The 14,305-nt window shown below is 32.3% G+C and overlaps 1 protein-coding gene across 1 annotated transcript; it reads right to left on the bottom strand.

Moving 5' to 3' along the window:
- Positions 1–3,158: 3,158 nt before the first annotated feature.
- LOC109153431 lies at positions 3,159–5,979 on the bottom strand. The gene is made up of 3 exons (XM_019301300.1): positions 5,542–5,979; positions 5,074–5,451; positions 3,159–3,882 (listed from the first exon to the last, which is right to left on the bottom strand). The coding sequence occupies exons 1-3, from the start codon at positions 5,812–5,814 to the stop codon at positions 3,262–3,264; spliced, it is 1,272 nt and encodes a 423-aa protein (XP_019156845.1). The 5' UTR covers positions 5,815–5,979; the 3' UTR covers positions 3,159–3,261.
- Positions 5,980–14,305: the final 8,326 nt, after the last annotated feature.

Here is a 14,305-nt window from a genome sequence, read left to right as displayed (position 1 = left end):
CAATATACTAGAAATGAATATTTGTTAGTGGTCCATCCTGCAATATAGATTATAATTCACAATATAGTTTGCCGACAGTTATACCATGGACCTGGGTCTACCTTGCAAGGTGGACCCGAATCTAAAACACACAATTTACATACTGAATATTTACAATTTGAATTGTAAACATTTAGTATGTAAATTGTGAACATTTAATATGTAAATTTGTATTTTTAATCGAATCTAACTTGTAAGGTGAGTCCACAGAATAATTCGCCATAGTTTGCACATTTCCTCTAATGGGCTTGGAATTTGGCTGACCAAGGCCATATTGTAGCTAAAACCCCCATAATGGGCAAATTATGCTGTGCATCCGTATGCACCAAGCATGGTGCATACAGATGCAAAAACGACGTCGTTTTTATAAAACGCGCGTCTCCCCTTAAAAAAAAAAAATTAGGTTCGAAACTATAATTCCATAATCGATGAACTATAATTCCATAATCGATGAACTATAATTCCATAATTGATGAACTATAATTCCATAATCTAATCTATGAACTAAAATTTTCAGAATGAATGAACTAAAATTCCAGAATCTATGAACTAAAATTTCAGAATCGATGAACTATAATTCCAGAATCGATGAACTATAGTTCCATAATCGATGAACTATAATTCCATAATCCATGAACTAAAATTCCATAATGAATGAACAAAATAATGTTGTTACTAGGAATCGAACCTGATTTTTTTTTTTAAAGGGGAGACGCGCGTTTTTAATAAAACGACGTCGTTTTTGCATCTGTATGCACCATGCATGGTGCATACAGATGCACAGCATAACTATTCCCCCATAATGCATGTCATTTTCCTTTATCTGAATTACTAATATTTTTGTTTTTGCCTGCCATACTTTTACCAAAGATACGGTAAAAAAAAACGGTCCGATTTTCGACCGTTGCATTGGAAATGCAATTATTATTATTATTACTTTTTAAAAAATCTCAAATGTTGCCTATAAATACCCTCCCTCACCTTCAATTCCTCATCAATTTCTACTCATCTCTATCTTCACATTAACATCTCAAATTTGTTGTTGTCATTTTATAAATAATGGAACCACCATTTAGAGAATTGATGAGCAGTTCAAGTAAAAACCATCTCAATGCCCAAAACAATCGCAATCCAAATTTACAATATTCTCAAGCTTTTTCATATTTTCAACCGTATCCTCCTAATTACTCATATTTTCCTCAATATCTTCCTAATTATCCATACTTTTCACAAGGCCCTATGTTTGGAACTCCACCGACTAATGGTAACGCCAGAATGCCATCCATTACCAAAAGTTCTCAACTTCCGTCAAATTCATCAAGTAGTCAAGCGTCCTCCACCGAAGTGGAAATTGGTGAAGTCCGCCCTCTTTCGATGGGCCATAATGCTACAAAGTGGAAAGGTAAGGAGCAATGTACAAATGATAATAATAATAATAATAATAATATGTTAAACAGGTTGGAACAAAAAATAAACAGGTTGAAAAGAAGAAGTGATATCAAGGATAGAAAGATTTTCATAAAGGAATATAACATTTTAATGAAGGACACTTCTGCGATGACAAAAGAGCAGCTTGCTTCTCATCAAGAATATTGTGAAATGACAAAAAGGTGCTGGCATAATCGAATGTCTAGGTAGCCATTATTTATTGTAAGTTGTGATGTTTTTATATTTTGTTTAATTTTTATTTATTTAAATATGCAATTCTAATTTATTTTAATTGTTGTAAAGTATTCCATGCAATTCTCGTTTTATTTGAAATTGTACTGCATATGTATCCACTTCTCTTCTATTGGTGAATGTTATTTATTCTAAACTTTTTTTTTTTGAAAATTTATTTATTCTAAACTAATCGTTGCATTATTATTATTTGGAAGATGCGATTTTATAGATAAATGAGATTTACCAAACACCTATTTGGAAGATGCGATTTTATAGATAAATGAGATAGTAAGTTTTGAAGTAGAATAGTTAAGCACACAAAATACCAACAAAAAACTCTAACCATGTCTAACTTTGGAAAAGAACTCTAGGTTATAATAATAATAATAATAATAATAATAATAATAATAATAATAATAATAATAATAATAATAACAATAATAACAATAATAATAATTATAATAATAATAATGAGGTTAATATTGTGTATTGGAAATGCTTAATGATTGGTGCAATCGAGCCAAAAAGTTGATTTACCAAACACCAACTTTAAGACAAACCATTTAAAAATTGGTTGATCAGCGATTTACCAAACACCACTGTACTATAATTTGCGTTCAATTATATGCGTAAAAAGAATACTTTTTAAATTTTAAATAGCATTCACCAATGTTTATGAGAAAATAATATTTATTTATAAAAGACAATAAATTTTTAATGTGATGTGAAATTGAGACTTATTTTTGAAATTGGGATTCAAATTCCTCATTCTCAACTAAAAAGGGTTTTAAAATTTAAAATTTAAAATTTTTAATTATGTATTATTAAAACAGGTAAATGGGTAACCTGCAGATTAATGACAACTCTACAATTATTATTGTGTAGATCATGGTCCAAACAGCTTGGTAAATTATATTATCAAATAATGTATATTTAGTACACAAATAATGTATATTTTTAGTATATTAAAATTGTACATTGCATTCAGAGAAAATATATTATTTGAGTACTGAAAGTACATTATTTTATATGATGTACATTCAGTGCACGAGTAATGTACATTCAGTATATTAAAAATGTACTTTTGTATTATGATGCACACAATAATTTGCCTCTAAAATGTGCATATGGGAGTTTTCATAGATATTTGATAACTATTTAAATTAAAATATGTTGTTTATAATTTTAACAATGAACTAAAAAGCAAAGGAAAAAGTTTATTAGTATAAAATTTAAATTGTTTTGATCAATTTTAGTTATTTGGATCACTAAAATCAAATTTTTTTTTAAACTATTTTGATTTACACAAAAATTTGTAGTTACTATTCAAAAGTGTGAGCAAAGTCTGAAACCAGAAACCAACTTAAGTAATTTATAGTAGGGGACTCAAAAACAACCATGCGCTGATGCGCTGTCGAATTTTGCTAATACCTATGAAATATTTTCCTATGTGAACAATATATATGTGAAATGTCTCTACGGTCTGTATGTACAAAAATGAGCAGATGAGATAATAAATTCAAGATCATCTTATAAAGCTGTTAAATTTGCTAGCTATTATTATTGATCTTCTTCATCAATGGCAACGATCTTGACCCCTTTTCCGGAGCTCAATTTAGCAGTAATCGGGCGGAGTTTCGTGGCCGGAAGAAGCCGGTTCCCCATCTTGGCCGCCGGAGTTTCATCTTCCTTGTTTAAGTCACTGGGAGGCAAGAAACAGTCCATGGACAAGCCCTTGATATTGAAATCCACTTCTTCGATGCTCCACACCTCCTCCATCCTCGTCCTCGTCTTCCCCTCCGCCGCCTCGGCCTCGTCCTCGTTTTCCCCGAACCTGGACAGCGACACGGCGGTCCTGCCGGCGTGGGCGATGTTGACGCCGTTGATGGTGCGGTAATCTTGGATCGCCGACTCCATCGTCGTCTCCCAGAAGATGTTTCCGGCGGGGGATTTGATCTTCAGAAGATGAGAGTCTTCCAGCTGGACCAACAGCCCTGTTCTCTGGCTGAAATATCCCCACAGCGTGTGCCGGATTATCTCCACGTTGCTGCTGCTTCTTGCTTTCAGGCTTGGGCCTTCTGCTTCCACCTTTAACACGAAGCAGTCTTCCTCGTTCACCGTCTTCTCGCCGGTGCAGATTGAGTTTGAGAACAGGTTTGCTGTTGATCTTGGATCAAGACCCTATTTCATACGTAGAACAAATTCGCAGTTACTATTGGAAGATAGTATACATGGGAAATCCATTTTTTGAGTCTTAGAGGTTAATCAGTCTTATATTATCCATTAAACTGTAGTTGGTTACCAAGTCAATAGTCTAACGGACTTGGTTGAGTTGATAAAAGAAGACCCCAATAACTCACTCTCACTGAAAGTTGAACTTATAACCACTTAACAAATCAATACTTTAACCGACTTGGCTGGAGTTGACAAAAGAAGGATAGACCACTCCAGGGAGTAAAAATTCAAATTGTCTTAAGGGAGTAAGATTTGAGAATACAGGTAGTTGATGCCTATATTGTTTGGTGGAGTTGTTATATCAGACAACTAATTACTAAAATGTCCCACCAAACCACTGGAAAGGGACAAGCCGTACAAGTTTGATTAACAGTTTTGTTCAAACCCATGTGATTAAGCTGACTTGTAATGTGAAAAAAATAAAAATAAAAAATCAAGATTTTCACATGAAGAAAACAATTTAAAGTTGTCTTGATCAAGATAATTGAATGTAGGCAGAATCTAATTGGAGGAATTAATTGAATAATGTAATGGAAGCCACCAAGCTGTACAAGGTTCACACTGGGGAATCAAAGTCTTAGCATTAAACAAAGTTGTCAGTTGAGATAATGGGAATATTCCAATTAAGTAGGCCATAAAAGATGGTCTGTTAAAACTCCTCTTTTGAGTCAAAAAGAGAACACACGCCTTCAAAGAAGTTGTAAACAGTTATGAACAGGTAGATTCCAAGCATTAGGACCCTCCCCACCAAGTGAAACAAGAACATGGTAATCACCAAAAACAGCAAAAGAATGTTTGCTTGTTCAAATTTGATTTTTTCGAATCCTAATAGGATGTGTAAACTGGTTCGAAATCTTTCTAAACTAGTTTGAATAGACAAAAAGGTAAAATCACCTATCCAAACTCGATAGAGCAAATCCTAATGACTCAACTAGGGGAAACTCGATCATTGATCTCTTGTGACCGATTGGGTACTCATGCGGACAAGTTTGAATGGTTCTAAATGTATTGGTGAGAATGGAATATTATTAGAAAATAATTTTTTTTTTTTTTTTTGATGATGGAAACCTGTAACCAATACTCGACCCGAGGGTGTTGGAAAATGAAAATTTGATGGTAAATGAAAGCAAGTGGTACCTGCAAGGAGCGGCGAAGAGGTCTAGGCGGGCCGCGGGAGGCGTTGGAGTTCTGCCATGGAGTTTGCCGCCAAGCCAGCTTGCCGTTGCAGCCTGCGCTGATTTTACAGCCTGAAACCACAAGCTCCAAACTCCATAGCCCAGGTCTCCTCTGCCACAGAACAAACCCTCCAACTTCACCCGCCCCATTTCTCACGCTCTTGATCTTCATCACCCTGCCGCCGTCCACGTTGGGGCCCAATCCATCGCCGGATATAAACTCCGACGCCGCCATCTTCACCTTCCCCATTGCGTACATACTGTCAATGGCATTCATCGCAGTCTCCCCTCCCGCCGCCGCTATGTACTGGTGCACTATGTACTTCGCCATCGACGCCTCCTGCAAAAGAGTTAAAAATTCGTAACCATCCAGTCTCACAGGAAAAAGATCGAACAGGTACCAGGCAAGAAATTCGCGGCGAAATTTTACAATGGGATGATCGTTGATTTTCCCGGCGGGGGTGCAGGCCTGGTGGGAGGGGATCGGAATGGGGACGAGAGGAGCTCCGACGACGCTGAGCAAGAGCTGAATCTCGGCGCTCCGGCCGCCGGGACCGGAATTCTCAGTCTGGGGTCTCATCCAACACTTCATCGCCTGCCATGACTTGTTCTTGCTCGCCGGGAACATCTCCTCCGGGATTGGGACTTCTAGAACCGTCTCTAGCCCATCTTCCCGGTCCAGATTAGGGCACAGCGTCCTCATCACACCACTCAATCTCACCCAAGAAGAACAAACAAAGAAGCAACTGAAGAGTCTCGATTGAAAGGGGAAGAAGAAATAGCAGAATTTGAGACACCAACCGACGCAACCTACGAAGAAGAAGACGTGGTTTCTTTGTCTGTCGTGACCGCACGCTCCCTCTCCTTTTAAAAACATGTACGGAGTTTTTCTTTGCCTATTTTAACTGTAATGTAAACTGTCTTTATTATATACACATTTATATTATATATATATACACACAATTCCATGGAGTTTTCGTAGGAAAATCATAAACACAAACTAATGAGTGTCGAGATGATAATATTAGTTGAATTAAATATGGCATGTTATATCCTTTCAAAAAAAAATGTCATGTTATATAACTTATCACACACGTTTTTGTTATTTATATTTAGGGAAAGTGGCACTTTTTCTCCCTGATTTATATACTTATAACACTTTTTTCCCCTGAATTATTTAAGTGGCTTTTTTTCCTCCTAAAATGTTAAATGGACATATTTACCCTTAAAATAAATATTTCATTTATTTTTCTTCTCCAACAAATTATCACTATAATTTGGTTCAAACCAAACAGATACTATAGCAACCGAACTAAAATATTCCAATTACAATTTAGAATCAAAACGCGATATTTAGAGTTTATTAAAATCGCAAACCGGAATGACCGGTTCATGTTCTGAACTGAAAAAAATAAAATACATTTATTGTTGAATTTAGACTATTTTAAAATAAAAAATAAAATAAAATATTAAAATAAAGACGGTTCAAAATCGCGAACCGGATTCGAAACCGCCGGTTCACAGTTCATGATCCAATTTTTTTAGTTCATAAATTTAATAAATTGAAATCCAAATATTGGGTTCTAGATTTGAATCATAACCGAAAACTTTTAATTCGATTAATATAGTGTCCGGTTCAGTTCGAACCGAACCGTGGTCATTGCTACATATATATACACAATAATTTGTTGGAGAAGTAAAAATAAATAAAATGTTTACTTTAAGGGTAGAAATGCCAATTTAATATATCACGAGAAAAACCACAACTTTTAAAATAATTGAAGGGGCTAATGTGCTTACATAAATAATTGAGAAAAAAAAATGCTATGAGTATATAACTTAAGGGGAAAAGTGTCATTTTCCCTTTATATTTATTAAGTCCTCGTGAATTTATTGACCAGTCACAATTTGATCGAGTTGTAAAAATATAGAAAAGATTGATACAAATAAAATTATTCGGATATTACAAATTAGTCGAATGATAAAATAATAAGAAAAAATTGATACATATAAAATTACGAGTATTTCTTACCCCAAATTACGAGTATATCTTGAGGCTATATGTGGGTGGTAGAATGTATAGTTTAAAATGTCATAAAATTCATCACGATTATATTTTATCTTAATTATTTGTATATTTTATTAATAATGAATTTGATTCTCTAGTACAGTGTAGTATCTGTTCAATATATTTTCTCTATCAGTTCTGGATCAAAGAGTCAATACCCCACCATCGGGTCGATCCTGTGACCTCCCCTCAAGGAGAGCCACAGAAGTGTCAATTGAACACAAGATGTTTGGCATTAATTTGATTTTAATCAAACATAACAAAAATTCAAATTTATGGTTAATTAGATTGGGAGTTTGTTGCCAAGCACAGTGTGCTCAGATGGCATGTAATGACTTCTTCCATGTGGGAGGTCATGAGATCGAGCCTTGATCAGGGGGTATTGTTGACTATGTGTGCTTCATTAGGTTGAGAAAAGCATAACAAATAAATAAAAAAAAAAGATTGGGAGTTCGTTATAAATTTTAATCCATTCCATTAAAGAGTTTAGAAACAGGTAAGGTTTATACTAAATGTGAAAAGAATGGAAATAAAATGAATACATCTTTGAAAAAAAAAGGGTCAAATCTCAACCACTAATATGGAAATAAAATCAACATCTTAATATTTCTTCTGAGATGATATCTTTTGACTTTTGAGGAATTTTATGCCCTAAAACAGAAAATTGAAAATTAGTATATAAGTTGACAATTTTTTGTTTTTTTTTTTTTTTTTTTTTCTATTTTAAATTTTTGTTGTGAAAGGGAAATTGGCACAAAAGTTCAACCCCGCTGAAGGTTGAGGAAATAGTCTTGGCACAAATTCAATTTAGACCATTGGATTTCAATTAAATAGATTCTTGTTTGTTTTCAAAAAAAAAAAAAAAAAAAAAAAAGTTTGATGTTTTAGTCGATACTATTCCTATTAAGGCTCTTGTATTCAAAGAAAAATCAGAATTGATAATTACATACACATATGGATTGAGTTATAAACATATAATATACAATTTTTATAAAATTATTATGTTCAGAAGTTAGAACTAGGGATAATAACCTCGTAAGAATACATGAATTAATATCGATCATATGTACATCTAGGATGATTAAGATAGGACTAGGCCTACACGGGCTTTGCTCACTGGTTCAGTAAACAGTATTTTGGAGAAGTAATCAATGTTCGAACTTTGACAGCGACAATGTGGGGATTATGCTCAAACTGGACAAATCACTTGTGCGCATCGGCATTTGGCCATGTCTGTTAAGTCATTGAGTCACTGTGATTTACATTCTCCCAAATGCTCTGTCGGACCGGGGTCTTAGGGGCTCTTGGGGTTGAAGATTTAACCTTTTGGGAGAAGAAGTTAGGACTAGACATTAATTTAAGAGAAAATTAAATGAGAAAAAAATAAACGCGATGACATTTTCATAATTACGATGGTGTATTTTGAAAATAGTGAATAGTGTATCCACACATAACTAATAGTACACACATATATGTGAATGCACTATTATAAATTATGAGTGCACAGTCAATTATCAATGGATACACTATTAAGCATTTCCAAATATATAGTCACAATTATGAATGTATCACAATATTTTTCTTTAATTTTCAAATCTTGATCATTCTAGATGAACATATGGGATTAGTCTATACATTATCACCCTAGCATAAAATAAACATTTGCTTTGAAGTTTTAAGTTTTTATTCTTTAAAAAAAAAAAAAGTTTATTGAACTTGTCAATTTTAAACCTGGAACAATAAGATTGTCAATATCATGTGGTAATATGATAAAAGGAGAATAGTATTTATAGTCATTTTGTTATTATAATATATATATATATATATATATATATATATATATATATATGGTAAGCGTGCATTTATTAACTAGAATTTTTTTAATTGTTTTTAGAGAAAAAATTAATGGAAAAAATATAAATATGTTTATATATATGTCTCTAATTTGAAAATAAAGAAGGGAAATTAAAATTTTAAAAATTGAAGAAAATATAGAATATGTAAATTTCAAAAACAAAAATTATATACAGAATAAAATAGTACTCCGTACTTGTTATGTATAATTGAGAGATTAAAATATTACTGATAATATAATAATTAGAGAAATTCTTAATTTTTTAGAAAAAAAATATGTAGAGAATAAAATAGTATTTATTATGTCATAATTGAGAGATTAAAATATTATTGGAGATATAATGATATTCAAATTTAATAATATATAATTAAGAAATAGTGGTGTTTTAAATCTTTAAATACAAAACCTAATTAAAGTATTTTTGTTTCAATTCCTACGTGGACTAGATCGATCTAAAATGGTTTTTGAGGTGATTGCGTTGCCGCTTGCCCTAATATAATTCGGGTCGGGTCATTCATCCAATCACTCCCTAATCCGTTGCGATTATTATTGTTATAAAAATAATTATGGAGTATATAGCTTTAATTAATAGACAATTAAGCCGAACTTAGTTGTTAAAAAAGGTCATAAATCATGCTGTGCACGTTCCCAATGAATACACACGTCACCATTTCCCCATGTCAACTTTATTATTTTAAGCTTTAAAAAACAATTCTTTCCCTCACCCCTAGGGATAGAAACTATTATATTTGTTGGGACAAGAAACTATTATATTTGTGTAGTGGGCAGTATTTGGGACAAGAAACTATTATATTTGTATTTGGGAGAAGAAATTATTATATTTGTTTAGTAGTACTTAATTCACTAGTTCAGTAGGTAGTATTTGAGATAAGAGATCAATAATTTAACATCGACAGCGGCAGTGTGGAGATTTTGTTCAAAATAGACAAATCTATTGCGCGCACCAACATTTGACCTTATATGCTGAGCCATTAAGTTATTGTGATTTACATCCTCCAAATGCTCTGTCAGGCCGGGGTGTGGAGCCCTTAGAGTTGGGGATTCAACCTTTTAAGAGAAGAAACTAGGATATGTAAAAAAATAATTTTTGTACTTTAAATTCATAAAGGTTTATCCCGTGTATACTCTCATGTAGTAATTGTATGTTCTTTCCATCACAAAGAAAAATGTTATATTCAACCACAGTTAATGTCTAAGCAACAATTTTATATTTTCGACAAGCCCATGCCACCAAATTTGTTTCAAGATATGCAAAGTTTGTATGTTCTATAGTTTATATTTTCTCAATCTTTTTTACCCTAAAGAAATAATGTCTGATCCCTACCACCGAGATTTGATCCTGTGACCACATATTTAGAAGGATAACAGGTGTGTCATTAGACTACAAGATAGTTAGCATGGGATTGTTTAATATAATTCAGTTTATATTATACAATTTTAGTAACGTAGGAGTTAAAATGTTGTATGTCTTTATTATTCCATTTTTGAGGATGTGAGACTTTTTCATATACATTGAATTCTAGCGAATAGTTTCTAGTTCATTTTTTCACATTTTCATACATCTCATTCCTTTAAAAATATTTAAGTAATGTTGTGCAACTTTCAAAATGGTACATTACCTAAAGTATCCCGGCCCCCATCCAAGTTTCCTTTACGATAAAATAATTAGAACTCAAAAGTCAAAACTATAGCTAATGTAAAAAATAATATTATTTTGTTAAAATAAAATACGCAAGTAATAATATTTTAGAGTTGACTTAAAATTGACATATAGCTGATGGGTAAATATGCACAAGGATAACCCGTTGTGCAACCACCCAGTCGGTCAACCAAATTTGCTGACCCGATGAAATCAAATCACTTATTAAATTGCTTGTATTAACACGGCTCGTGATAGGTGAAGATGTTCTCAGATCACTCTTGAAATCGCCCCACATAGCACCACCCGGCCAGTCTGCCGTAGGTCATTCGGTCGACCTACGGTGCGACGCCGCACTCAAAAAGTGTCTTTTGGGTAAAATTTGTATTGTGACCTTAACTGTAAATGGACTATATTGAGGTCAACTTGTCTAGATTTCTTATAACGGACTGTTTCAAACCAAGAAAGTCAATAGACATTTCTCACAAGCTAAGACTTGAATTGACTATCTCATTCGCACTCCAAACCGAGGGTTTAGCATGCATGATTTAATACAAACTTATAATGATGTTTTTATACTCTACAAGGCTGGTTAGAGAACATGTATCTATCTCGTATATTAGAACCAAAAAGAAAAACAATATTGTTTGGCTAAAAAATGAAGATTTTGGAATGTGCAAAGTCCCATTCCGGGATAGATTTGGATATAGACAGCAATGGAATTGTTGGACCGACCATGATAAATAATGACCAAAAATTATTGACAACCTAAGATAGATATAAGATATGTGACCTAAATTAAGATATAAGTTAATTGTTATATATAGTTACATTGCATATATGTACATTCTATGTTTTTGAAGTGAAGCTAAAGCTAATCTTGCCGGCCGGCCTGCCTTATCCTGCGAATTGAAGTGACTTCTCTCCCTTCTGGCGTGTAGGGTAATCTCAACATTTTCTTTAGGGGGCGTTTGGTTCACGGAATCTTGGATTACCCCAGGTAATAGGATTACCTCCTGGAAGGTAATGTGAGATTTTGGGAATGTAAGATTACTTTGTGTGTTTGGTTTGGATGGTGTAATATAATATTACCTTGTTTGGTTCAGGGTTATATTTTAGGTTATATGAATCAATTTACAATAATGCCCTCAATAATATATATATATATATATATACATATATATATATATATATATATATATATATATATATATTATGTGTGTGTATTTATTTATTTATATGTATGAATGTATATCAAAATTTAAATATTAAAAAAAAACTAAATATATAAATATACACATGTATATTTGATTATATAAACATATATTAATTTCATTATTATTATTATTATTATTATTATTATTATTATTATTATTATTATTATTATTATTATTATTATTATTATTATTAGTTAACAAGGGCAAAGTTGGAATAATTCAAGGTAATCTAAGATTACCTTAAAAAATGGGGGTAATCACATTACCTTGAAACATTACCGCCACATCAGCTTTCAGGTAATATAACATTACCTGGTAATCTCATAACTTGAACCAAACAAGGTAATATAACATTACCAAACTCAGATGACCTAGATAATCCAAGATTCCGTGAACCAAACGCCCCCTTAAGAATTTGTGTTCCAAGTTCCAACCTCCAACTTCCTTGTTAATATAAATTAAAACTCAATTATATTTAAAAAAAAAAAACCACGACTTTGATTTTGATTTTGAATCAATCGTTCATGATTGAGAATAGCTAAAATCAAAACTTGAACGTTACAGAGAATGACGATTCGGTTCAAACCAAACTGTGATTATGCCTAACTTTCATTTATCTTTTTCAAAAAGTAATGTATATGCATATTCTTATGTGTTTTATTGTCACAAGTCACAACACAATACAATTTTCCACTTAATTTTTTTTTAAATACTGTATAGCTTTCGTGGGTTAATAATGATATGTTTCAAGGCATTCGTTTAATAGATAAGAAACTCCATTTAAGACTTGTTTCCAATGGGTATGTGAAATTTCAATTTTTATCGTCACGAACATTGAAGTTTAGGTTTGTATTGAACTCTATGTATGTAGGAGTATTCAATTTAATGTTAAATCTCAAAATTAAATTGATTCGACATATTTCTTTATGGGTCTAAGAGGAGTGTATGCAGTTCATGATATAATCGGTCGAAGTTGAGAAACTTAATTATTAAAGAAAAACGATATATCCATTATGTTGAGAAGCTAGCCAGCTAGCAACTAGCAAGGTTGTAAAGCAGAATAATTGTTGTGGCTGCTATTTCCTCCGTGAATAACGGCATCTTCATCATACCTATCAACGGTTTGATTGACTGTACAGTGAACATGACCTTAAGCTACATCTCTTATCCTAACAATATCCATTTTTATTTAAAATAGAAAAAGAAAAGTGAGCTGTATTGCACGGCTAAGGGTTTGAAGTTTTTTTTTTTTTTTTTTTTTTTAGACTACGATGTGTCTTAAGTAAATTTTAATTATAAGAGATAATTCTAAGTCTCAATAATTATTCGGTGGACTGTGTGGACCACGGTACAAAAACGACGTCGTTTCACACATTTTTTTTCACGCAACCCGCTGCAATATACATTTTTATAACTCATAATTTACATTATTTTACCATATAATATACATTATATTATTCTAAAAGTTCATTATTTTAACTCATAAAGTACATTATTTTAACACATAATGCACATTATCTTGCTCCAGAAGTTTCATTATACTAACATATAATGTACATTATTATAATTCATAAAAGGAATAAGGTTCAAATTGGCCACTGAACGTAACCTGAAAGTGCAATTAGGCCACTGAACGAAAAAAAAGTGCAACTAGGCCACTGAACACTCCAAAAATGTGCAATTTCACCTGATAGCAGGTTACCCTCAATTTTAGCAGGTTATCTGCTTACGTGGCAGTTGAGTTGGCATTTTTAATAAATTTTAATAATAACTTTTTTATTAATTTTTTTTTTAAAAAATAAAAACGACTTTATTTTATTTTTTATTTAATTTTTTCCAATTTTTTATAAAATTTATTATTAAAATTAATTATTAAAAATTATTTAAAATGCCAACTAAGCTGCCACGTAAGCAGGTAACCTGCTAAAATTGATGGTAACCTGCTATCCGGTAAAATTGCATACGTTTGGAGAGTTCAGTGGCATAATTGCACATTTTTTGAGTGTTCAATGGCCTAATTGCACTTTTTTTTTTTTTTTCGTTCAGTGGCCTAATTGCATTTTCAGGTTACAGTTCAGTGGCCAATTTGAACCTTATTCCTTCATAAAATTCAACGACATTGTTTTGAATCTGTATGGACTACGGTTCACACAACCTTTACGTCTATACTATACTCAAATTAATTTCTGTTCACACTGGATTGACCAATTAAGTGACAAAATACTTATCATATTAATTTTTTCATATAAGATGAAATTTTAAACTCTTAATTTCTCTTAAAGATGTGAGTACATAGTCATCATGTAAACTAAGTATCATGATTTTCTTAATAGACAAGAAGACAACCAAGTCCCAAAACAACGTGGGTGGTCTGTCGTTAGATTATTTTTATTT

The sequence above is a fragment of the Ipomoea nil genome, unplaced genomic scaffold, assembly GCF_001879475.1.
Source record: "Ipomoea nil cultivar Tokyo-kokei standard unplaced genomic scaffold, Asagao_1.1 scaffold2484, whole genome shotgun sequence".
Lineage (NCBI taxonomy): Eukaryota > Viridiplantae > Streptophyta > Magnoliopsida > Solanales > Convolvulaceae > Ipomoea > Ipomoea nil.
The sequence above is the reverse complement of the archived record's forward strand: the minus strand, read 5'-3'. Positions and strand labels throughout refer to the sequence as shown.

Coding starts and splice junctions, on each gene's coding strand:
- LOC109153431 (XM_019301300.1), bottom strand. CDS start 5,814: ATGAGGACGCTGTGCCCTAATCTGGACCGGGAAGATGGGCTAGAGACG. Junction 5,452..5,541: donor AAATCAACGATCATCCCATT/GTAAAATTTCGC, acceptor ACTCTTTTGCAG/GAGGCGTCGATGGCGAAGTA. Junction 3,883..5,073: donor CTCTTCGCCGCTCCTTGCAG/GTACCACTTGCT, acceptor CGTATGAAATAG/GGTCTTGATCCAAGATCAAC.